Here is a 23609-nt window from a genome sequence, read left to right as displayed (position 1 = left end):
TTTCTTTCCAGATAGGAGAAATTAAAAAATAGAGGAGTGAAATCCAATGTCCCTATTAAAATACAGTTTGTGTAATTGCAGCAATCAAAGCGGTGCTAAGTTAGCAAATTGCAGTTGCGGTTAGATACGTCATTATTCACATTCACTTCTTCCGTTGTCATTCTCTGAATTGTTACACAGCTGTGAAGTGTCACCTCAGAGAGAGCTGCACAGCAATGATAGGCAAAAGCAGGGCTAATAGGTGTTTATGGTTTGCATAAAGCTGCATAGTACCTTTCAGCACGATTCTTTAGATACCAATTTAAACACTTGGATGATAATAGAACCTTTTGCTGTCAAAATTTCTGAGAAACTTATATCTGTCTTGGTCCTCAGAGCTTTATCAGAGTCATCAAGGATGACTCCAAAAGGACTGTTCAGAGAAAAAGCCTTTTTTTTTAATACTGTTGTGATTTTCTGCTGTTCTGAGGCAGTGAAAGGTGTTTGCACGTATCTTGCAAACATGCTAGGAGACTATAGTCTCCTGCTAGAATGGAAATAAATCTCTGTACTGAACTGTCAAATGCCATATTCACAAAGTCATTCAAAAGGCCATTGTAGGATGAACTCAGTCTTGGCTTCATCCTCATTTAATCCATAATGTGAGCGGGTATGGGACGGATTTTGGCCATTAACGCGTTGCAGCACAGGAACAATTTCATTGCAATTTTCAGCTTCGTTTTCTTTTTTTCCTAATCAAAATGTGTTTATCTAAGCCTCTATTCTGCAAATGCAATTAAGAACGCACTCTAACAAGTAAATGCTGGGATTTTGTTAGGTATTCAACTCTGTCCAAGAAAAGAGTTTAGGGTTTTTTGATTTTGTTGTGTAATGAAATTACCTTGGTATATTTCAATAAATGTATTCATACAAAGTCTGCTTTTAATTTCATGAGATCTTAACTCCAGCTTCATCAGGCTTATCTTCGTGCCATTGCTGGATCTTTAATTCTTCTTTTGTTAGTCTCTTAAGAGTCCATATAACTTTTAACAGGAATCTGACTGAGCCAAAAAGGAAATCATATGAATAATGCTGCATGCCAGTGCTTTGTGTACATCTCATTATCGCAATATGCTAAGTCAGTCAGAGGCTAAGCATGATATTGAAAACACAAGAGGAAGTCCTTCTGAGGGTAAAACTGTTCTTCATAGTAGAAGACTGGTAGTTCAAAATCATCCAGATGTCTGAGGGTTGTTCAAAAATATAACAGCACTAGATCCTCAGTTACTTACAGGACTGCTCTTTACCTCAGTGTCATATCAATCCGTTGTAAATATTTTGTCAAGGGTTCTGCATAAGGCTGGGGAGAAAGCTGGATTACTTTCGTCACTGATAAAGCAAACTATGCAAAGTCTGACTGTCAAAAGGAGTAAATGTGCCTGTGCTTTCCTCATCCTTGTTTTTTTAAACCACTAACAGTGTCATTCATTCTGAATGCCAAGATTACAGAGTAAAAGGACTGTTTATTCAAAAGACCCTCTGAAAACGGTATAGGAAATAGGAAGCCTTGCATTTATACTGTAATCCCTCACCTCCTAACAACACTCATCTGCTAGGGAGAGAGAAGTGTTGTAACATCTGGCTCAGTGTAGTGAGTGTTCATCTTCTGTTGGGAGGGCTGATGTCATGTAAGGAACAGAGGAGCAGACTAACTGTTGTAAATGAGAGGCAGCAGCAGTGCTTATCCTGGGAGCTGGGACTCATGGATCGGTTGAATGGCTGCCTGCAGCCTCAACGTGTTGATTCTGGCCCATTAACCATCCTATTAATCTTCAAAAAGGTTTAAAGGACAAGTATTTTGGAGAGTGAATATAGGTGAGAATTTGCAGGTGTCATTCACACAATACAGCCATCTTCCCCTCTCTTTTCAACAAACAGCTCTCCCAGTCTATTAAAGCACAGAAGGAAATTCTTTCCACCACCTTTTACCCCGTCTGAAATTTCTGAGAGCATCAGGTTTTTTAACATTTGGCAAGATGGTGGTGCAAACGTAAAGGAACAGAAAGGCAGCTTATAAGAATCAGAAGGATATTTGTTTTGGAAAATTTATACACTTCATTCAACCCACATCCTTTAACTTCCAGTTTTTGAGTGTCACCACAATATATACTGCTGCATGAGTCACTTCAATCCTGTATCAACCAACATTTCAATTCTCTGTAATATTCTGTTCTATTCTTTTGGGAAAGAGCAGCATAAAAGAATAGGGCAATTTTAGGCAATTTGAAGGTTATACCATGCTTGACACCTGACTTCACTTTAGTAACACCTGCCTGAAGAATAATTAGCAGGCTACTTTTAAAGAAAGAACTTCCATACGCCACAGATGGCATTTTTCATACCAGACAGGCAATGATGTATGTTGAAAGTGAGCCAAACTGTCTGCAAAAACTGTGAGAAATTCAAGACAGACATCTGAGTGGAAGGAAAGTTTTACCTTCCTCAACAACTCTACCCCCCCACAACCATTTGGGAACATCTGTTCAAACCTACTTCTATATATAATATACTTTATTTTCCTTATCTACTAATGCTACAAATTACAGGAGAAGGAAAGCAGCATAGCAAGTTTCTTTTATATTGGCTATGAAACCTACGATTTAATAACATAATGTGATGATTTGCCAGCCATAGAAATCCCGTACTATAAGACTCGTTAGAACCAAGAACAAAATTTTCTTAACTGGCTAGTAATATGGGGTCCTCAACTCACATTTCCATAAAGTGGTCCTCATTATCACTGTGTACTCAAAACTTCATCGAAATCAGGATACCGTATGTCATAATGGAGGCATAAAGTCAACAGTCACTTTGGAAATTATTGGCTAATATCTTAATCCTGGACTGTTCACTGATTTGTATGAACTTTTGTGTGTACTTTGGGCTAAATCCAAATCCCTGTGAAATCAATCGTAATATTTCCATTGCCATCTATAGGCTTTAGATGAGGTCCTTTGCTTCCTTAGAAGAATCTTTCTTCTTTCTTGCAAAAATATTCTACATAAAAGGAGTCCTGAGAAACCTTCATAATATTGTCATCAGAATCAAATGTCTTATGCAAATATGTTAAAATTAGAAAAGTAACAGCTCTATGTTGTACTTAGTGTTGCTTATGAACTAAAAAATTGTGCGTTTTATTTCCACAGTTCCAATGAATAGGTACGTACGTAAGAATTATAGAAATACATATACAAAATTATTTACAATGTGTTGTAATTCCAAACTAGGGGGGGGTTTGTCCCCTGGTACTTTTTACTCTCTTAAACACATTTCTGTGGTGATTGCACAAAATTTTTCTAAGGGCACTTTTCAAGATAAATTTTTAATTTGGGAAAATGCCCATTTCAGTATTTTCTCAGCTGTGCATGTGACTTTCTTGGCAAATAATGTGGTAAGCATTCAGAATAGGCATATTTCTAAAAACCCTGCAGTCCATAAGCAAACATAAGTAACATATACAGTGTCTATATATTCATGGTGACACTGAGGATGAGAATGTGTCCCTAAATACTAAACCACTTTTATAGCTATTTGCCACGTTCAGTGCTTCATATGGTTTTGGAGCACACTTTTATAACACAAAACCCATGATACTGTCATGTGGTTATAAGACAAGAAAGTTCCTACAGAAATGAATTATTGTGCTGTTTACTTAAAGGATGAGTGAATCTGAAACTTGTTGGGCATTAATGTAAAATAACATTTTACAAGGTTTGTGTTAATGGATACTAAATTTTCAAAATTTACAAATAAAATCCAAATGTTAGCAGAAAAGTACTTATGGCCAAATTTTATCTCTCTCTTGAGAGAGAGAAGTCTATCTGTGGACTAGTAATGTTATTTGGTTAGACATCAGAACTGAATATTTCAATTCAAGTATATAACATTAATAGTTATAATAGGTAAAAATTTCTAAAATAATCACATTTCTACACAAAAATATGAAACCATTTATGGAAAGAACAGGAATGTGGCAATATGCTTTATTCCAGTCAATTAGTCCTCTGAATAGAACTAAAGCCATTTTAATTATTATTTTATGGCCTGGATCACATTTAATCACATTTAATGCCCTGGATCACCTTATCTCAACATCTCTACAGAAAAGCACTGCAAAAAAAGGGAACTGTGAATTTTTTTCCTACTACAACTACTATTTAACAAGCTCTTCATTTACAACACTTTTTGAGGTCTTCTCTGTTTGTTGATACTAACCAAGTCATCTGCCCAGGTGATGGTTTTCAACTGAATGAAAGTAAAGTCTCATCAAATTTCCACAGGTAGGAGTCATGATAGTTCAGATGCCAGACAAAGGACAATGGCTAACAGATCCGCATGCATGACTTGGACAGAAGTAATAAATGGCTGAGAAACTTCTAACACATTTGCAGTTTAACAGATGACTGTGATAACCTCTTATTATGCCATATGGAGGCCCTGACTAACAGCCAGGGGCCTTAAATTACATTGAAATTGATTCCTACACTACAGCTTTCAGCTGTAAATGGTGTCAAAAGACTATGGGCTTAACACGGAAATTAACAGAAATATATAAAAGCAAATGAGCTCTAGTAAGTCCTTATCAACCTGAGGTAATAGTGTGCGTCTTCACTTAAGCCCTGTGCCAGTTATTGCCAGCTATCGGCTATATTGCCTTTTTTTAAATGAATACAGACATCAGGTTGTGTACAGAATTCTCCCTTTCTATCCACACACATTACATAACGATATTAAATTACAGTACATAATTGGTTAGACATTACTCTTTAAAATTTCTTGAATCTTGTAGCCGATTTTAAATACTGCATGTACTCTATTAAATACAAGCTCACCCAAGAGACGTAAACTGACTGAAGCCAGGAAATTCTAAACGAAGACTCAAGCTGACATTTTGTCCCTAACTTACATAACTATGTTTCCTCATAGCTACTAAGGGTGCACATCCTAATGGTGTTCCTTTCTTTGTTTGTACAAATAATATTATTGCAACAGTCAGCACCTTCATTTAAGAAAGCAGGATACATAAACTACCTTGAAACTAGGCCTGTGGTGGAAAGACATAGCTACAGAGTCTCTCCTTCTTGTGCTTCTTTTTTTGACTGTTTTTTGGATCTGATGAAAAGAAAGTCAAGAAAAGATAAGCATTTAATGAAATTACAGAACTACTACCAATTTGTGATTTAGTACGTTCAGCCAGCTTGTAATGGTGTTATTTTAACCACATCTCTTGAACTGCTATTGTCAAAATAAAACTGAACACAATGAAGCCATAGTAAACAAAAGTGCAAAATAAAAACTTAATAGCCATAAGGGAAGAGAAAGAAACACTGCAAATAATATATAACCTTATAACCCAGAGACAGAAGAAAAAAGAATTCCCATCATCTATCATGTCAAAAATTAAACTCTTAAGCATCACTGCCTTTTTACAGTCAATTATATTTTCTGTGTACTTTTCCTAAGAGTACACATTTCTATGTCTAGCTCAGTAATATACTAACAACAGAACATCAAAAGAGAGGTGGACTCTAGACAGATACAATACCAAAATTACTGTAACTCAAAAAATACATTATTAGTCCTCAGAAACAGAATTCATTGACAATAAGATATAAAAGTGATTAGCCACTATTTAGTAACAGGAACTAATAAACATAACCAAACCAAACTAGGTTCCATCACATTTCATTCTACCACCACGTGCCTGCAGAATTTTGGGCAAATCACAAGTCTAAGGCTTGATTTTTTTCTGTCTGTTAAATGGTATACTCTTAGCTATACTGTATGGCTAGACTGGTGGAAGAACCCTCTGTTAGTGTGCAGACAGATATAAGCCAATGAGGATAAAACTAAACTTCAAGCTATAGTTCAAACGCCTTTATCCATAGCCATTTTCAGTAATAAAATTATGCTAAAACTTTGATACAAAGTCATAATATGTTACAGCAAGTGATTGATCCCAGGAGCTTCCATAAGACAGTTTTTTGAGTAAACAAGGTATTTGGAACAAGATGAGACATCACCTGCATTGATGAGTCCTGAGCAGACCCACTAACCCACAAAGTGGAGTTAAAGCACAGGGAGTTCTTTGCTGCTGTGTGTGGCTTGAATATGAGCTAGCTGAAATCTGGAAGAAGCATGTCTGTATTTCTGTGGGGCTGTGCTTGTTAAGTAAATTCCTTCAAGACCATGGTAGGAAGCTCACTGTGCTTAGACTTTGTAGCTTCAAGTATATCTGTACATCTGCCAGTGTGGGATCTCTGCACCCTACTGCACTTACTAATGGGGTACCCACAAAGCAGTTGTTTAAAGCCACTAGAGGTCTTTAAGTAATCTGAGAGGTTACTACATACAGTTAGCACCTTACAGCCAAAGTGAAAGTCTGAGCTGCTTTTGAAGCATGGGAGACGATCAATTTTGTTACTCTTTTTTTTCTGTAATATAAAGTTATGTAATTTGGTCCTTTGTTTGAAGGTTCATTCAATTATCTAAACAAAAATTCTCCTAGCACTGTAAATCCATTTGCACATGTTTCTCTCTCTTCAACCTGTGCTTTAAGTCTCAATTGATTCAGTTAAAACTAGGAAAATGGAAAAAGACTATCTTTCTCAACAGGAAAAAATTCTTCCTGGTAATGAGATTATTATGGCTCCCAGATTTCCATCATCACACACACATATTGGCTGCTCCCCCACTGCAAGTATCCCAGTCAAATCACGCTGCCGCTAACAGATTAGTACACCTCTCAAAATGCCTTGGGCTAGGAACACATTGCTGGTGCATTTCAGGTAATGTAAATAAAGTACTTCCATTTGTTCTCTAAAATGTCAGCTCAAACTTGGCTGATGCCTTTTCAGGTTCAGTCTTAAACTTTGTATGAAAGACAGCAACAAACAATTCTGCAAACCTGAAAAGGCATTTTTGGCAAATAGAGTATTTGAAAGAGAAGTATCTTCTCTCCCCTCTTTACTAGCATAACGAGACACATTATATTTGACTTTCTGTTGTTAAAAGGTGTTATTTGAAAATTCAAGCTGCTTTTTTTCAACTCTTCATTCTAATTTTTCATTTTGAATTTTAGCTATATTTCATTTAAGAGGGAGAAAAACTAGCCAAGAATAAAAGGCTTTAGCCTGAATCACTGTTTTTTTTTCCCCTGTTTTGATAATCACCACCACCATCCAAAAAAACTTCCCCATCCAGCCATGAAATCAAAAATACCAAGCATTCACAAGTAGTTGGCTCACTTCTCTATCTTACTCCCGTTCTCAGCAATTTTGTCTGACAAAGGCATTTGAAAAAGAACTAAGAAACAAACACAAAACCTCTTAACTGCTGGAATCAATAAAATGCTCTAAAGTCTTTAAAGAAATGAATTACCTATTGCTTGGATATTTTAAACTAAAATGATCGTGACCACAGTTAATATGCAAGAAAGATCAATCCTACAGTGGAAAGGATTTGGAAAACAGACACAGAGTTCTTCATCACATTTAACTTTTATGATGCCCTACTACTCCACATAGCAGAGCTTTAGGGAGTGCTCACAAGCATTTGCTAGAATATGCACATTTCTTGCTCGCTCTTTCTTTCACTCAGCTCCTTCTACCACATTACCCAGTCCAATTAATCTCTGAAGGTTTTGGAGATATTTTCTTTTTTCCTTCTGAACAGCTTATTGAACAAAGGCATGATAATATAAGTATGCATCCCTTCCTGATATTTATTCCCTTTCATCCATTTCAACAAGGTCCAACAAAATAACCCTTTATATTTGCTCTAAATCTGGAAAAATGATTGAACAGACTCTTGTTGTTTTTGGCTGAAGACATCATTAGCTGCTAGATGCCTTTTTCCTGCTAAAGGAAAGACTTTCCCAAACGGATCAAGGTAGAAGGTTTATCCAAGATTAAAAGCCTACATTTGAAAACATACCTTTGTGTTGTCCACAGAGAAACTAAGTTTCGAAAGACACGAAAAAGGCAGAGCTGCTTAGGACTTTTACAAAAAAACATTTTACGTTTCCTATGAAATCACTGTAGAGAGACCAGAATTATTTAAAAAGGATTATTTATTAAACATATTTCTTTACAAAGTACAATCAATGGTTTGCATTAAATTTTGGGGTTTGGTATTTGCCTGTATGTACATAAAAGCTTATAATAGAAAATGTGTCATGATTTTACACATGGGACACAATACTGAGTTACCTTCATATTTTGATTTCTACCAACATAAGCAGTTGATAATAACTTTCAGCTTATCTGCTGGTTTTTTTTAAACTGAAGGTGAAGCGACAACATTTCTGCAGAGTGTCAGTACTTATCAATGTACTCAATTATGACAAAGTAGAAATGAATAACCCTTTGGGAAGTTTCCACCAAGCATGAGTGGAACATGACTTTTTTGGCAGGTTACTGGACTATCCTTATGATCCTAAAAATCATTTTTTGCAGTTTTAAGATAAGAAGAATTGAGGAGCTAGGTAAGTTTAATAATACCCTATTAGCAGCAGTTGATAGTAAATGCAACATAAGGTTTGTTTTGTCTGTCATACAAGGATGTGTCCTAGCAGACACTATTGTATTGTTCTCTACTTGAACAAAAGTATCTGCATGTATTGTATGTCTGGAAAAACAAAACAAAAATAAAGAGACAAAAAGCCATTTATTGTCATGAGTGACTATTGCCATCAGCTAATATGAATGCATTGCTAAAATTAGTGAAGACAGGAAAATGCTGTAAGGTAAATATATACAGAGTTAAAATACATTTCTTATCCACTAGATAGTGATTTTGTGGCACTGTGGTTTTCAGAATGTAACATCTGTTGAGAACAATGTAATTTTCAGTGCAAGCTAAAGCAAAAATACCTGCCCGCTGTCATAAACATGACAAACAAATCTGGAATGTTCAAAGTAAGTTCGTCTTCCACTTCTCCATTCTTGAGGCACCTTTAAGACATGGCACTTACTGTAAACCATCTAAAAATCAAGAAAAGCAGACACAATAAGCCTGAATTTTCCATAACAACTTTAAAAATCACTGCCAGAGTCACTTGCATACGTAAACGATGCCTGTGTAAGGCTTGCCAGCAAAGCATCTTTCCTGAGAACAGAGCTGGGACACTCTCTGTGTATCATAAGTGTGCGTGTTCTGAGCTGTGATCGCTGTCGTGGCTGTCATCGTTTGCTAGTGAGTCCCCCGTGTGCTGGAGACCAGCTGCGCCGATGCCAGAGAGCTCTGAGGGGAGCAGCGTGCCCTTTTTCACATTCACCAGTTCCTTCTCCCGGGCTGCTGCCCCTTGCTGGCCCCCTTTTACCCGCTTCCACTTCATTCGTCTGTTCTGGAACCAAACTTTTACCTTCGCGGAAGAAAGACAAAACAATAAAATAAAGATGGGGTCAATGAAAGTAATTATTATCTTTCTAGCTGTAGCACAGCACTTGAGTTTTTCCTTTTTTTTTAAGGTGCAAGACACTGCCTTTCTGTCTGTATGGCAAAAAGTTTAGCAAGCCTTCCCTGAGGAGTTTGGATAGGACGTGGACCCTGGGAATGTGAGGATAATGACTGCAAAGGAGGGAATGGGGTTATCGCAAGAAGGCAGCAGGGCTATCTGCAGCAGTTAGCTCCACAGGAACATCTCCAAGCCCTTTAGAAAACATTAATAAGTTCACATACTCTTGAAAAATGTACTAACGCCATTTCACAGGCAGAGAAACAGAGGCAGAACGGTTCCCATCCAGGGACTGCGCAGAAGAACCCACCTTTTGTGTAACAGAGAGCCCCGTCTGGTGGCAGGGACCCACACTGCTGCCCCTCGTGCTGACAGTCCTTTTAATTATCCTTCAAAGGAGGGTAGTTACTTTGGAAAGCAACTTGCACTGAAAAGTTTGCCTTGCTTTCTGCCTGTTTGTTTCTGTAAACTGGTGGTGAGTTTCAGGTGGAGCACTTTAAAAGCTTTTTTTCTTTTTTTACTTGCTGAAGTATCTGAAAGACCATTTCTTACCGTCAAAACTTACAACTTCCCCATCTATTTCACAAATGTATTTAAATGATCTTTGTTGACCGATACTCGGTTCTACTACATTTAGCCCTAGACCTTGGTCAAATTTTTCAGACAAATAAATAGCCCCAAAGCCAGAGGTCCAGGCATTTATAAATTTGACTCAAAATCAGCAAATAATTTCAGATAAGAATGGAAAAGAAATTCATAGCATGAAAGATTAAAAATGTATCTGTATTTAAGTCACATTTAACCCCAAGATTTTACTCCAGCTGAAACTCATTTCCCCTCCTCCCCTTCTCTGCATAGAAATATATAGGGAGGGGAAGTAAACCTAAATTATTTGCACAGTTCTAAAGTACCAGTACTGCAAACCACAAGGACTTTTTTTTTCAATAGCCAAAAGAAAAGAAAAAAAAAAAAAAAAGATGTGCACAGCATCTGTCAAATGTATTAGACCAGATTAAAGGCTGTTTTCAAATCAACTTAAAATATTGTCAGTGAAAACAGTATGAATAGAAGATTGTTGGGTTTGATCCATTTAGAGTTAATGTTGCTAAAGAATCTCGTGCGTGTGTGTCTGTGCAGCTCTTCACATGAAGGTTCCACAGAAAAATAAACAATGTCTGCAACTTTTCACTTGGAAAGAAAGCAAGAAAGCTTGCAATGTTGGTGTATCCTCTGCTGCGTTTAGCAGAATGTGTTTCAGAGTTTTAAAAGAAACAGCAAGGAACAGGCACAGCAGGACATATTGTACAACATGAGTAATAGAGCCACAAAAATGCTGTTTTGCTGAATCTGTCTTATACATCCAGGAAACGTCGCAGTGTTTAACCTTTACTATCACTTTGAATTTTACATTTAAATTTTACTACAATTGAACTGATAATTAAGTTCACTATCTGTATGGATGTGTGTAGAAAGGAAGAGAGGTATATTTATTTTTTATGCTCTATATTCCTGTGAAAGCCAATCACTTGGGAGCAGAGCAAAATGATTCCAGGTTAGTTAAGAACCTCAAAGCACAGTATATCTTTTCCTTTAGTCAACTCATCAGAGCCAAAGAATCTGGCTTGTAAAGTGAAATGAGTGTAAAGGGGAAGGTATTTATTACTGGCTGCTGTGATGTTGGGAATTACCATACTCGGGTCACGTATAAGAGTTGTCCATGGAAACAGTGTCTTCAAAAGTGTACAGCATTAGTACAGCATTGGCAGTTTTCTGGGGGAAGTTAAGACATCATTTTTTTTGTTTGTTTGTTTTTAAGACAATATAGTTTCTCTTGCAAAAGACACTACTCTACTAGTGCCAGACAGTGCAGTAGATGCAACTGCAGTCATAATTTAAATATCAAAAATAATACACTTTGGATTCAACCCAGTACTGCAGAATGTTATCACTCTTCTGAAATAAGGGCCAAAAGAATTTTATTCGGTAAGAAGAAATGACAGATTTGGAGTGATGTTTAAAAGATCTAAGCAATTCTCCGGATATTTTTATGTCCTTGAACATTCACAGAATAAGTCACAGCATTGAAAGCCTAAAACAAAGTAACAGCGTATACAAAAAGTGGTTTCAAGAAAAATGACAATGATGCATTTGAAGCAAAAATTTCAATGCACAGCCTGGATTCAACCTACTTTAACTTACTGGGACAGGAGACATCCAGGCAAACCACCTTCTGAATGCATCCATTTCATTTTTGGATACTTGAGAAACTGAAGCTAATACTCCTACTGTCATTGTCAGAAACTGTTCTGGCTGGGACAGATGTGAGCAGGATGATCACTGCCTGGCTCCTGATACAGGTGCTCATTTCTGTGCTCTCTCAGACAGAGCTAAACTCTCACATCTGCTCACTCGACTTTTTTGACTCTAATTTAATAAATTTTTTTGTTTGATTTCCATTTTTTCTTACAATATCTTGTTGCTGCTGCTTTTTATAATTCCGGTCACTTCACAAAACCACAGTCAAGAGCAGTCTCTCTCCTTGAGCTTTAAACCCAGGAGAACTGAGTGGCACCAGCTTTCGGGTAATGAGTAGCCAAGGGCAGGCTGGGGACTAGCTCTTCATTCACATCTCCTACCCTCAGACTAGCTCATCTGACCATGCCCTGAAATGCCTCCACCAGGGATGAGTCTAGGTCAGCGTCTGTATATTAATTGATATAAATCAGTTAAAGGACAATGATTTCCCTTTTCAAGAACAAGCACAAGATACATTTATAAATTCCTCAGAGGATGCAGCATGCAACGCTATGTCTGCACATGACCCGCTGTCTGGGAAACGTGGTATTTAAGGGAAGGAGGGCTAAAAGGACTCCAGCTACCTTTGCATGCACTCTCTGAGGGCATGGGAAAGAAAGTAACGCTGGTGCTCCCATATGTACTACTGACTGTCATATAACCTGTCAGGCTTCCCATAAAGAGAAAACAGTAACAATTTAAAAAAGGAAAAAAAAAAAGCTTTAGGCTTTTTTGTTAACGACTTCAAATAAACTGCATCTGATTTACTTAGGGAATATCAAATAAGAAATTTCTTTATCTGGTATGTCAAAGATTATTTTCAAAAGCTAGAAATCAATTCTAGTAAAGTTTATTATTGAAAATATTATGAGTTTATTTTGATGTCATTTGGTGTATTAATGTACAGAGGGTCACTTATATGAAGGAATACGTTAGGTATTTTTTATATAGATTTCTTTATGTCCTCCATTATAAAGCACTGAAATCCACTTTTGACCTGATCCAAAGTACACTAATGTCAGTGTAAGTTTTTCCATGGAGTTCAATGAACTCTAGATGAAGTCTTTAATACTCATGTGCTAATAGTATGAGACAGGTCCTTCACTTGTTATTTCCTCTAGAGATCAAATTCAGATACTGGAATTCTGAACTTCCTTTGGAGATGAGGAGTCAATTATGGAGGGTATAGTTGTTACTGATATGTGATCCATCTATATTTTAGTAATGGGAAGGAAGTGAAGCAAACTTTGTGTTAAGTACTTCAGAGTGTCAGTTTATCTGGATTCATGGAAACCCATGATTTTCAAACCCACAACTTATTTGAAACTTACAGGTGTTGCACAAAACATGCATCAGAACAAAGCACCCTGAGAAACAAAAAGGAGAGAGAGGAGAAAGAAAGAGGAGAGAGAATGAAAGAAAGAGAGAAAGAGCAAGAGTGAGAGAGAATGACTGGAAGAAAAAGAAAGAAAAAATAAAAATAAAGGAGACAAAAAGCCCTTAGTGAAGTGAACTTGAAAAACTTGAACTTTTTTCCAGTGAAAGAACTAGCTTGTGCCATTTACAACTTTTTTCAAAACTGATATCCTTTTAAAGTAGTTTAAAGATCTACTATGACAAACTTGATACCGTAGGTTTTATGAACCTTTTTGTGCTGTTCTTCAAGTGTAAGTTAGCTCCAGCAGGAGATGAGGGTGCTCACCACCTCCCAGAATCAGGTCCTGATTGCCTATTATTTGTTAAAATGCACTCCCTCTTCTCCACCCTCTGACTAGCACAACTTAACTGTGTAGAGCAAGCATATGTATGTACAGAAAACAAAGGAAGTGGAGGGAAATGAACTATATTAAAGATGATGGTAGCATTAACAGCTGTTTCTAAATCAGCACTTATGAGCAGTCTATAGAGTACATCTGCTTACTGGCACGAAAGCACAGTTTCTTTTCCCTTAGTCAATACGTTGTTTAGCATCTGCATCTCCACATCTGATGATTAGACTGTTACTTAAGATACGAGCAAATGATTTCACATTGCGCATCTCCTGATGTACAAGATAAATGTTTTTGCTGTGACCATTTATTTTAAGGTCTACTCTGCAGGAATCATGGGAGGAGATTCAAAACAAGGAGGTTGACATTGTTAGTGTCTACATTACTAAAGTAATCATTATATACTTATGATATATAGGCCCTTAATATGCTTAAGGGCCACATTATGTGCTGTCTTGCATGTATATCTTTCATACAGCTTCATGATATGGACATCAACACATCGTTTTGGTTCCAAATGAGCATGTTGCCTAAACTTCTGATTTAATACTGCTTCTTCAGAAGAGTACTTCAGTCACATTAACTTTAAGAATAACTGACTTCTACCATGCTCTGTAGAATGCAGATGCTTCCTTTTGACAGGGGATTTTAGCATTCTGTACTTACAGAGAAAAGCTAAACAGATCCCTTCTATAATTAATGAGTATTTCTTAATAAAGAAATTCTTGTCTGAAAAATTAAAGCATGACTGAATTCAAACTACCTTAGTTGTACTGTCTGCTGTCTTTCTTCTTTTAAGAAAAAAAGACATTTCTCTTTTAAAAAAGCTCTTTTCTGAAATGAAAGATTCTTTCCTAAAATTGAGTTTTCTACTCCAGGTTTTAGTGGCATGAGTCCCAAACGAGATTAAAATCCGAGGCCTGATATCTTGGAAACCTTAAAAATTAGAAAGAGTACTGTGCCACTAACTGTTATTTTGCTATAAGGGATGCATATTTCTAAGTATGAGTCTTTGAAGTCAGTATCCCAAATTCCATGTTTTATTATACCTAAATGATGTGTCAGGAAGACTAAATCACCAAGCCTTTTAAGCATTCTGTCCCTGGTCAGCCACTGCCCATTTTCTTTTTTTTTTTTTTTTTAATCTACCAACTTACTTTCCTCTAATGCAGTCAAACATATGGATAACAAAAAATAACCCTGACTTTTCAAAATTAAAAAAAAAATGAGAAGTTTATTTCTCAACTTTCTTTGGCTCTGAAAACGTTCCTGTTATTTTTAGATAGTATGCTTACACTGCCCAGTTTTAGAGAAAGTCAAACTCCTGAACTTTACAGAGTTTTACACAGATAAAACTTACCTTTTTTGCATATATAGATAGTATTTTTGTGATAATTTATTCAACAAACTTACAAAAGCAAATAGGAATGTAAAAACAGAAGTTTCTTTTCATGTTGTAGACTGTAAATAAATATTAGAGTTGGAAGAATCAAATCTGTTACTTTAAAATATTTACAGAAATGATAGAGTTATCAGTTCACTTCAGTAACTAAAGGTAACATGATATTTTAAATAGTTCAGCTGGATTTCAGTCATGCTGGATACAAGAGAGAGTAAGTTAAGGTAGTTTTATTCAATTAAACTTAATTTTCTTCCTTATATGATTTAAAGGAATTCCAATTTCTATTCCAAAAATACCCTCTTAAAAATCTTAAATATATTTTGAACTTAAACACAGTTTATATAAATCTGAGTATTAAATGTCGTGTTAGTTATTATAAAATAGTACCAAAATATATCAATTGGAGAAAATCAACTTTTCTTTGGAAATTATTGAGTGGTACTAGAACCTTCTGATTAAAATTGGTTAAGTCACCTGCTCACTGATTTAAAGCAATCTGCTCCATGTTACGTTCCAGGACCTTGCACTGAGTGTACACAAGTACTTTGCAGCAGCTGTTGAGAAAAAGGGGAGGTTTTGGCAGGTGCACAAAGGACAGCTGGAGCTTTTGGCACCCAGGAAGGTGTAGGAGGGAGTTCTGGTTTTTTGTTACATAGAAGTCAGTTGAGGTTTGTGTACTAAGGTGATACATTCTCCTTTCTACCTCCCACGTTTAGATGGGGATGGAATAGACATCATATTTCAGAGGAGAGCAGTGATAGGAGTATTTCATTCCAGTTTCAGAAGTCTTTGAGAACATTCAGTTCACCTCCCTCTACTCTATCCAAAGAACTGCCACCTTCTCCACCAGTGATCTTCAAAATTAATTTCATGATCAAACAGCTAACCCTCCCTATTCAAAACCTCTCTTAACTAGGTTTCAGGGTTAACATACCTTAAGCAGAATGGGACACACTATTTCAGGTTCTTTCCTCCTACTGGCTTGTTGTACATAATCTAAGGGAGTATTTTTTGTAAAAATAGTCTTTCTTTTTTATCCAGAGGAAAATAAGGGCAATCTGTGGGGCTGCTGCTAGAACTCCTTCTACCTTGTTCTCCTATAATGTATCTTTTTAGAGTCTACCTTCATCCAATTTCATTGCATATATATAGAAATCTCCAAAAGAAACACATGGTGGAAAACTAATTTGTGGGGAAGATTGCCTTCAGCTAAACTTTGCCTCTTTGTATAGGCATTTACCTGCATGAATTGCTCATAAGTAGAGCATCTTATTTCATGAGAAAAAAATTCTGCACCCATTTTGTACAGGTCAACTGGATGTGGAAGTTAAAAGACGAGGGATAATCAAGGCTGGCTTTTGACTGATTGTGTTGATGCTTTTCTCTACTACTTTAGTATGAAGAAAGCCAAATGTCAAGAAGCAGGTCTTGGCAGAAAGCAACTTCTGACTACTGGCCCATGACAATCCTCCAGGACTCTATGGCAATGGAAGTCACCTCACTGCCTAAGAAAGAAGCACCCTCATTTGTATTCATTTAAACTAGTTCCACAGTTCATGACTTCAAATATGGAGGGACCTTTTTGCCTTCCAAAACAAGCCAGTCCTGAGTCTTTTGCTGGTAAACTAGCCTCAAAATCAACATCCAGTTTTAAAGCTAGTAAGCCTCAAGAAACTGCATCTGTTTTCAGCAGGGCCTGTCCTGAGTAGAAAGAACTAGTGAAACCACAAAGAGATTCTCAATTTTTCAATGCCCTGCATAAAAAATATCTCCTTTATTCTACAGGTTCATTGGTACCTCTCCAGTGCCATTTGTTCCTCATTGATTTATTCTCTTCTTCTCACTTTTTTAAAGTGACCATGAATGACAAACCTAAAAAGCTCCTATCTCCTTAAACAGGCAGCAGAAGAAGCCGCATCTTTCTTGACCTGTGTCTAAGAAAGGGTAGGGGCAGCAGAGTCTTATTCACTTTGTAAAAGCAACCACATAAACTGCTAATATTTCTGTCTATATTGCATACACTGCTTGGCACAGACAGATTTCTGCCTACCCAGACCTCCATGGGGTTTCTCTGCAGGTGTAGAGTCCATTCACAACTAACAGCTTGAGGCCCTTGGATCTTTGCACATGGTATTGCTTGTTTGAATTCAATCAATACTGCAAAAGTAAATATGCTGTTTGAGGTTTTGCCATGTACTTTTTTTGAAAAGAATTATCATACAGATCAAAATTATGCACGAGTTATAATTAGGTTTGCCAGGAGCATTCTTTCCTAAGAAAGAACAAACTGAGTTGGCACAGCAACTCTTACTGCTGGTATTTATATTGCTCAAGACAAATATAAAAGTATTAGTGAGTTTGATTTTATTGAGAGTGTTACTTTAAATAAAACAAACAATCTAAAGGATTTCAAGCCACACAGTCTTATTATTATAGTGTGTATAGAGTGCTTAACACATGGAAGCTTGGAATGAGCAGCTGCCTCTCAGAGAAGACAGGACAGCATGATAAATCAGACAGATATGGTCAAACTTGTCCTGTAAATCCATTCTTTGATTTTGTTTTAAAATATACAGGGTAATAATTTCCCCACCTAACCTTAGAAATCTAGCTTCCTAAAGTAGGAAATTAGTCCTGCTGTGTGATACATGGAGAGACATTGACTCTTCCAGAGGTGGTTCAGAACAAATGACCAGTTGAGGAACATTGAACTCTCTGGTTTCTCACTCAGGTGACGAAGGGGAGCTACTCTTACCTTACCAGTCAAGTCTAAAAAATGCAGTGATTAGCCTCCCCTGAGCTCTGTGATACTGAAAACGATTTGAATGAAGTCACTTGTGATGCAGGATACAGGTAACCTGGTCTGGAGGAAACTTTTCTAATGGAAAACTTCATTTATTTTTTGTATAGTCATAACAATGCAGTGCTACACTGCCCAAATGAATTTAAATAATAATGCTGCGTGCTTCTCTTTCTGGTAGAAAAAGACATTACAAAGCTTCTGCCTTTGTTACTCATCCCATGTTGGTAACACGTACATGGAAGCCAAACACAGATGTAAAAGCACTCTTCATTTTGACAAAATTTTGTCCTTTGTCTATGCAAATCAATGGCTTTGGGCCTTTTATAAATGATTGGTGGCTTCTTGGCAGGTATTGGAAATCAAAGTTAAGAAGAAATAAACCTTCTCATTGCCATCAGCAGAATTTAATCTGACTAGGTGGGATTTTCTGTTTATGTTGGCAAACAGAAGCATTACATATTTGGACTGTTTATTCCGGTAACCTTAGCTAGCCTGCAGAACTGCAACATTACCCTTTTGATTAGCTCCATGCAAAAAGATCTTGCAAGGTCAAAAGATCTCCTACTCTTTCTATATTTGGCAGGACCAACTCCATAAAAATGTCCATTTTGCCACGCCTCTGATACCCCACTGCAGCTGCTTCCTCTCCTCATCCCACAGTGAGATATTAAAAAGTTTGCATGGAACCTTCTCCAAGTTTATCTGGATGTACAAAAAAGCCAAGAATGCGCTTGTCAAGGTTACAAATATCTAGGGAGCTAAGACAGTTTTTAGTCTAACTGGCTCTTCAAAATATAATAGAAGCCTGCCAGATGAAAATTATTAACTGCTGGCTGAGCAGGGATTGTGAGTGCGCTCTATAAGAGATGGAGCAGGAATTATATGTACCTATACTGCTGGAATTCTTACAATACCATAATAGAACCATCCTACCACCAGATGTGCTTATAATGCTCTCAAAGTACACTCTTAATATCTAGGCAATTGAGATACTTATTTTTTTTCATTCTCCTGTCTTATAACTCAGGTTTCCTTTTTAGGGAGTGATAGGATTACTTCCTTCTCCTGATCCATATGTCGTGAGGGGTTTTTTTCATTATTATTTTTGTGAAATGGCCTTCCATGAGTCATTTATGTTTGAACTGATCTTGTAAGTTGTTTCAAAAGTCAAATGGGGCCTTACTTTGATGACTGTAGAAAACTTTAATACCCTTATATAGCTTTTTAAATATGGTCAGACATATGTTTTTTTCTACAGCTTGTTTAAATGCCAGAAAGGTAATTATGAAGTGTTAGTTGGTCAGTGCCTCTTTTAAGCTGTGGCGTATGGTTGAAATTATCACTATAGCCAAGAGGAAGATAGAGCTTTCTTAAGATAATAGGCTCTGTGATTTATCTCACATCTTGGGAAATAACTGAAAGTTGTAAATTTAGGATGACCCAACAATACTTTCCCCAGATTATTTTTTGTTCTTTTGCCCTCTGAATAATATGATGATTGTCATTTTTTAAAAACCTAGTAGAAACATTATGCTAAACAATTCATTCTATCAGGGGTTAGGTCTGCTCTTAAACCTATTTTCTGAGCAGATACATTAGTTCACCCAATATACCCACTGCTGGTTTTTTGTCATTGTATTATCTGAAGCAAGTTTCAATTCTCTGTATGCAAATTCAATGTTTTGTGAGAGATCAAGAGAGCTTCCATCACAAACAGGTCTACAGCCTGTGATGAGATCGAGGTTATCACTTGTGTGTTCACTTACTTCAAACAAAGGAACTACTGCCTATCAGGTACCATTTTCTGCAATGCAGCCTTTGCCGGAAAAATAGTAAAGGAAAACTGTTCCAGAAATAGCAATTTTCTAAAAATGCTACCTTAGTGGAGAGTGTTTTTTCTTAATTCCATCAATATATTTTAATTCAGTCATAATAATTTTAGAGAAAGGTCTGGTTTTCTTGCATCTGTTTAAGATAGGTATCAAATATGTTCTTCTCTGTTGGGCGGCTAGTAAAAGAAAGTAATAACAGTGGTACGTAAACAATTAAGTGCTGTTATCCCACTCAAGAATAATCATTCATTCTGCTAATGATGGAAAGACAGGTCCCGAATATGAGTTCAGTCTCTTAACTGGAAAAAAAAGAAATATTAGTGTCACACCAGGTTCACCCTAGAGTATTTTTTTTAAGTCACTGAAGGAATACTGATGTAAAACAAGCATGCAAGAAGTGTCAAGCCTTCTGATTTACTGCATTCAGCTTCTGAAGACTGCCTCATACCATGGAAACCCACACCCAGTTGCATGACTATTTACAATTTTTCCATCAAAGCAATATATTTTTTTAAAAAAACAGACATTTCTAATTGACAACATTGGAAGTAACATCATTACTTGGCTTACTGTGATTCAAAAACTGAAAAATATGTCCAGAATTTCCTCTCAATTTTCTTTTTGTTTTCGATTGACAATATAGATTTTATGCTATCATTATTTTTTTTCTCTCAGATCATTTAATTGTGGCAAAATACAGAACTGGACTGTATCAAGCTAAAAATCTTAATGCTTTCCTCTCTAAGCAAGAGTGGCTTTAAGCAGGAAGGCAGGAAGGGAGGTAGGAAAGCAGGGAAGAAGGAAGGAAGGAAGGAAGGAAGGAAGGAAGGAAGGAAGGAAGGAAGGAAGGAAGGAAGGGAGTTATCTCTAGCAGCTCAGTTGTCACTCTGTGATAATCTGAGGAAGCAGAGAAGAACTAGATTACATAATTAGACAGACTAATTAGAATTCTATAGAATTTATCACAATTGTCAGCAGAATGCTTAGAACTGATGTTATGTGACAGCTAGAAAACAGCAAGTGCTCCCATGACTTAAATGAAATCTCTGCACTTGTGTAGCACAGTCTGCCTTTTCTGCTCCAGAGACAATATTCAATATTTATCTGTCCCTTTTCAGTATGTTAAATGCTTTCAGTTTAACTGTTTCCTTTAGGATAGTGAACTCTCTCTTCATTTACTTGTACTACTCAACCTGATCTTTAATTAAAAGAATAAAGAATTTATCAGGGAGAATAGTTAAATTCCAGGGCAAATTCACCATTATTAAATATGGGGATATGTTTTCTGAATTCAGCTGACTGATTCCCATCAAACTGGCCAGCAGATATTTTTTAAAATTTATTTATCATTGCTCAGTTCCACACCGACTCTATCTTTGTCACCAAGACAAGAATTCACTCCTCCTTCCCTTAGCTGTCAAAATCAGGTGTGGAAGTTAATCTAATTGTCTCTGCTTACTTTAGTCAGTGGAAATGAAACAGGCAACATTTTATTAATTGTTTGATACAAAATGGTGTGCTTTACAAATATAGCAAACATTTAAGTAACTGAAAATGACCCCAGTAGAACCTGGCAACGTGTTCAAGTCAAACAAGAGAAATTACTGGCTGCTTCTTGACAAGCTGGAAGGGACAGCCATTCCCTAGAAGCCTTCAAAGAAAAAAACTGTTTCATTGCTTGTGTGAGTAAATGTGCATTTATATGTATAGAAAAGGCTGGATTTTCACTGATGTGTCTACTTATAGCAGGTGTTAATGAAACTCAAGAAAATTTCGAAACTTCTCGTATCTAGAGTTCTCAAATCATGGTGCTATTTTGGTACCTTCCCTTGAATATATCATCATCGTACTAATTGTATCTAAAGCAATCCCTCAATCTAATATTGATTCCTGAAGAAAGGATGACTGTCTCTGAGTGGGCAAAAAGCTTTCAATTCTAATGATAAAACTGTAGGTAATATTTCATCAGATTTGGTGTACATGAGTCCAGTATTCTAAATGTCTTTACTAAAACACATTTTTAAAATGTGTATGTTGATGTAATTATTACTGGAAATGTGACTTTACTACCTATTTAGTGTGTTGGGATGAGATCCTGAAACACTTCAGTACATGCTTGACATTAATATTTCTATTAGAAATCAATGTGACAACATGCATGATGAAACGAGCACATGCAGAAGTGTTTCCCGGACCAGGATTTGGTGAGCAGGAAACCAATAACAGTGATAAGAAATTCCATCGTCTCCTCTGCTTTCACAGCGCAGGGTAAGATAAAGTGGTTAAAAAATGCCTGTATTACAGTTTTGCTGGTGTTCCCATTCTTGCTGCCATCTGGAAACAGGATGTTCAGAAACTTTGGACAAATGGCAACTGCATATATTTAATAGACTAAAACAAGATGCTCATATTTGTTGCATGCAGGCAAATCAACTGCTTGTGCATGCAGTATTTGGGACCTACCACTTCTTCAGCCACATCAGTCTGGACAGATTAGAAAAGATGTGCACCAGTTTAATGGATATATTACTCATGCTTTTATCTTCCATCTCTGCCTGCTAGATGAAACTAATCTGTAGCTGGTGCATAGAAAAATATAAATTACTTGCATAGCAGAGAGATAATAAATGTTTATAATTTTGCTATAAACATCCAATCTGATATATCAACATATCTGTTAGTAACATAAACAAGAGCTGTACTGTGAGGAGCTACTAACCACTGGTAAATATTGGGCAAGCATCTAAAGTCCAGTATTTTGCAACAGTACCTGTCTTTCAGTGAGGTCAAGGTTTACTGCTATCTCATATCGCCTCAGCCTGGTCAAATAGTTATGATGAGCAAATTCTGCTTCTAGCTCTCTGATTTGCTCCTTGGTGAAAGCTGTCCTTTCCTTCCTGGGTTTACTGTTGACCTCTGACTTGTAGTTTCCTTCTTGGGAATCTGAAAAAAAAAAAAAAGATGAAAAAATGGAAGTAATGATAAGTGTACAGCTAAATAGAAAACAAGCCCAAAGATAACAACATGCTTAAGTTACGTTCTTCAAAATTTCTTCTCCAAGAAACACACCCTTGCTTTCATACCTATGGATTCTTCACTGTAAATCAGGAGAGCAGAAGCGATTCTGACAGATGTGAGCTGCTGCTTCAATTCACACACATCAAACTTTAGCTTAAACCTTGCAGTGTTTAATTTCCTAACAGTTATCTGTAGAATTTTTGCAAAGCTTCAACCCTTCCCACTTCTGGCAGCTCTCAGTGCATCCAACCAGTACAGGATGTGTATCATTTGATTAGTGTCTTAATGAGTAACACTTCAAGAATCTCTCCTATCATTTCACTAATACCTTAAGCCAAAGCTCTATTTTAAAGAATACACGTTAAGGTTTAGTCCAGTTACACTTTCAGGGAAAGGTAACAGACAAAGCATAGGAAATTCAACACACATCAAAAAGAAATCAGTGAGCACATCCCATGTGATAATGGGATCTCCTCCTATTCATGCCACGATGCAGGTAGGGGGGTTATGTCACAGCTGGTATCCGTATACGAAATTTGCTACCACTACAGCTCATTACCTAAGGAATACTTTGGCCACAATCAGAGAAGCTTTGATTATAGTTTCATTACCACCCTCCTGTTTCCTTTTACTCTCAGAAGCATTTGGTCCTGAGCCAAACTACTGAACTCAGTGACAGTTATTCTGTTGCTGTGACTGAAGTCTGTTTAAATAAATAAAAAGAGATGAAACTGTAAAAAAAAAAAAGATAGAAAATTGAGAAAGAGAGAATGCAAAGGGGAAAAAAAAGGACCAGACATTTATAAGTTTGGGTATGTTACAACACCTATAAATCCAAAATTAGCAGGAGATCAGTAGGAGTATCATTAGTCAAATTCTGGCCTCATGAACTATCTTAAAAATGTCACAGATTAATTCACACTTCAGCTGCTGATTTAAATAGAAACCTGCATCAACATCCAAATGAACAGGCCTGCAAGAAATCACTCCCTGG

The 23609-nt window shown here is 36.7% G+C and overlaps 1 protein-coding gene across 1 annotated transcript in view; it reads right to left on the bottom strand.

Moving 5' to 3' along the window:
• Window positions 1–8092: 8092 nt before the first annotated feature.
• MEOX2 (mesenchyme homeobox 2) overlaps window positions 8093–23609 on the bottom strand; it is a 56910-nt gene continuing 41393 nt past the window's right edge. The window contains exons 2-3 of the mRNA XM_068405137.1: window positions 22368–22540; window positions 8093–9403 (exon numbers count right to left, since the gene is read on the bottom strand). Of these exons, the coding sequence (XP_068261238.1) occupies window positions 9179–9403; window positions 22368–22540 (398 nt within the window). The 3' untranslated portion in view covers window positions 8093–9178. The remainder of the gene's footprint in view (window positions 9404–22367; window positions 22541–23609) is intronic.

The sequence above is a fragment of the Nyctibius grandis genome, chromosome 7 (assembly GCF_013368605.1).
Source record: "Nyctibius grandis isolate bNycGra1 chromosome 7, bNycGra1.pri, whole genome shotgun sequence".
NCBI lineage: Eukaryota > Metazoa > Chordata > Aves > Nyctibiiformes > Nyctibiidae > Nyctibius > Nyctibius grandis.
Note: the sequence above shows the minus strand (reverse complement) of the source record. Positions and strands in the feature narration are given on the sequence as shown.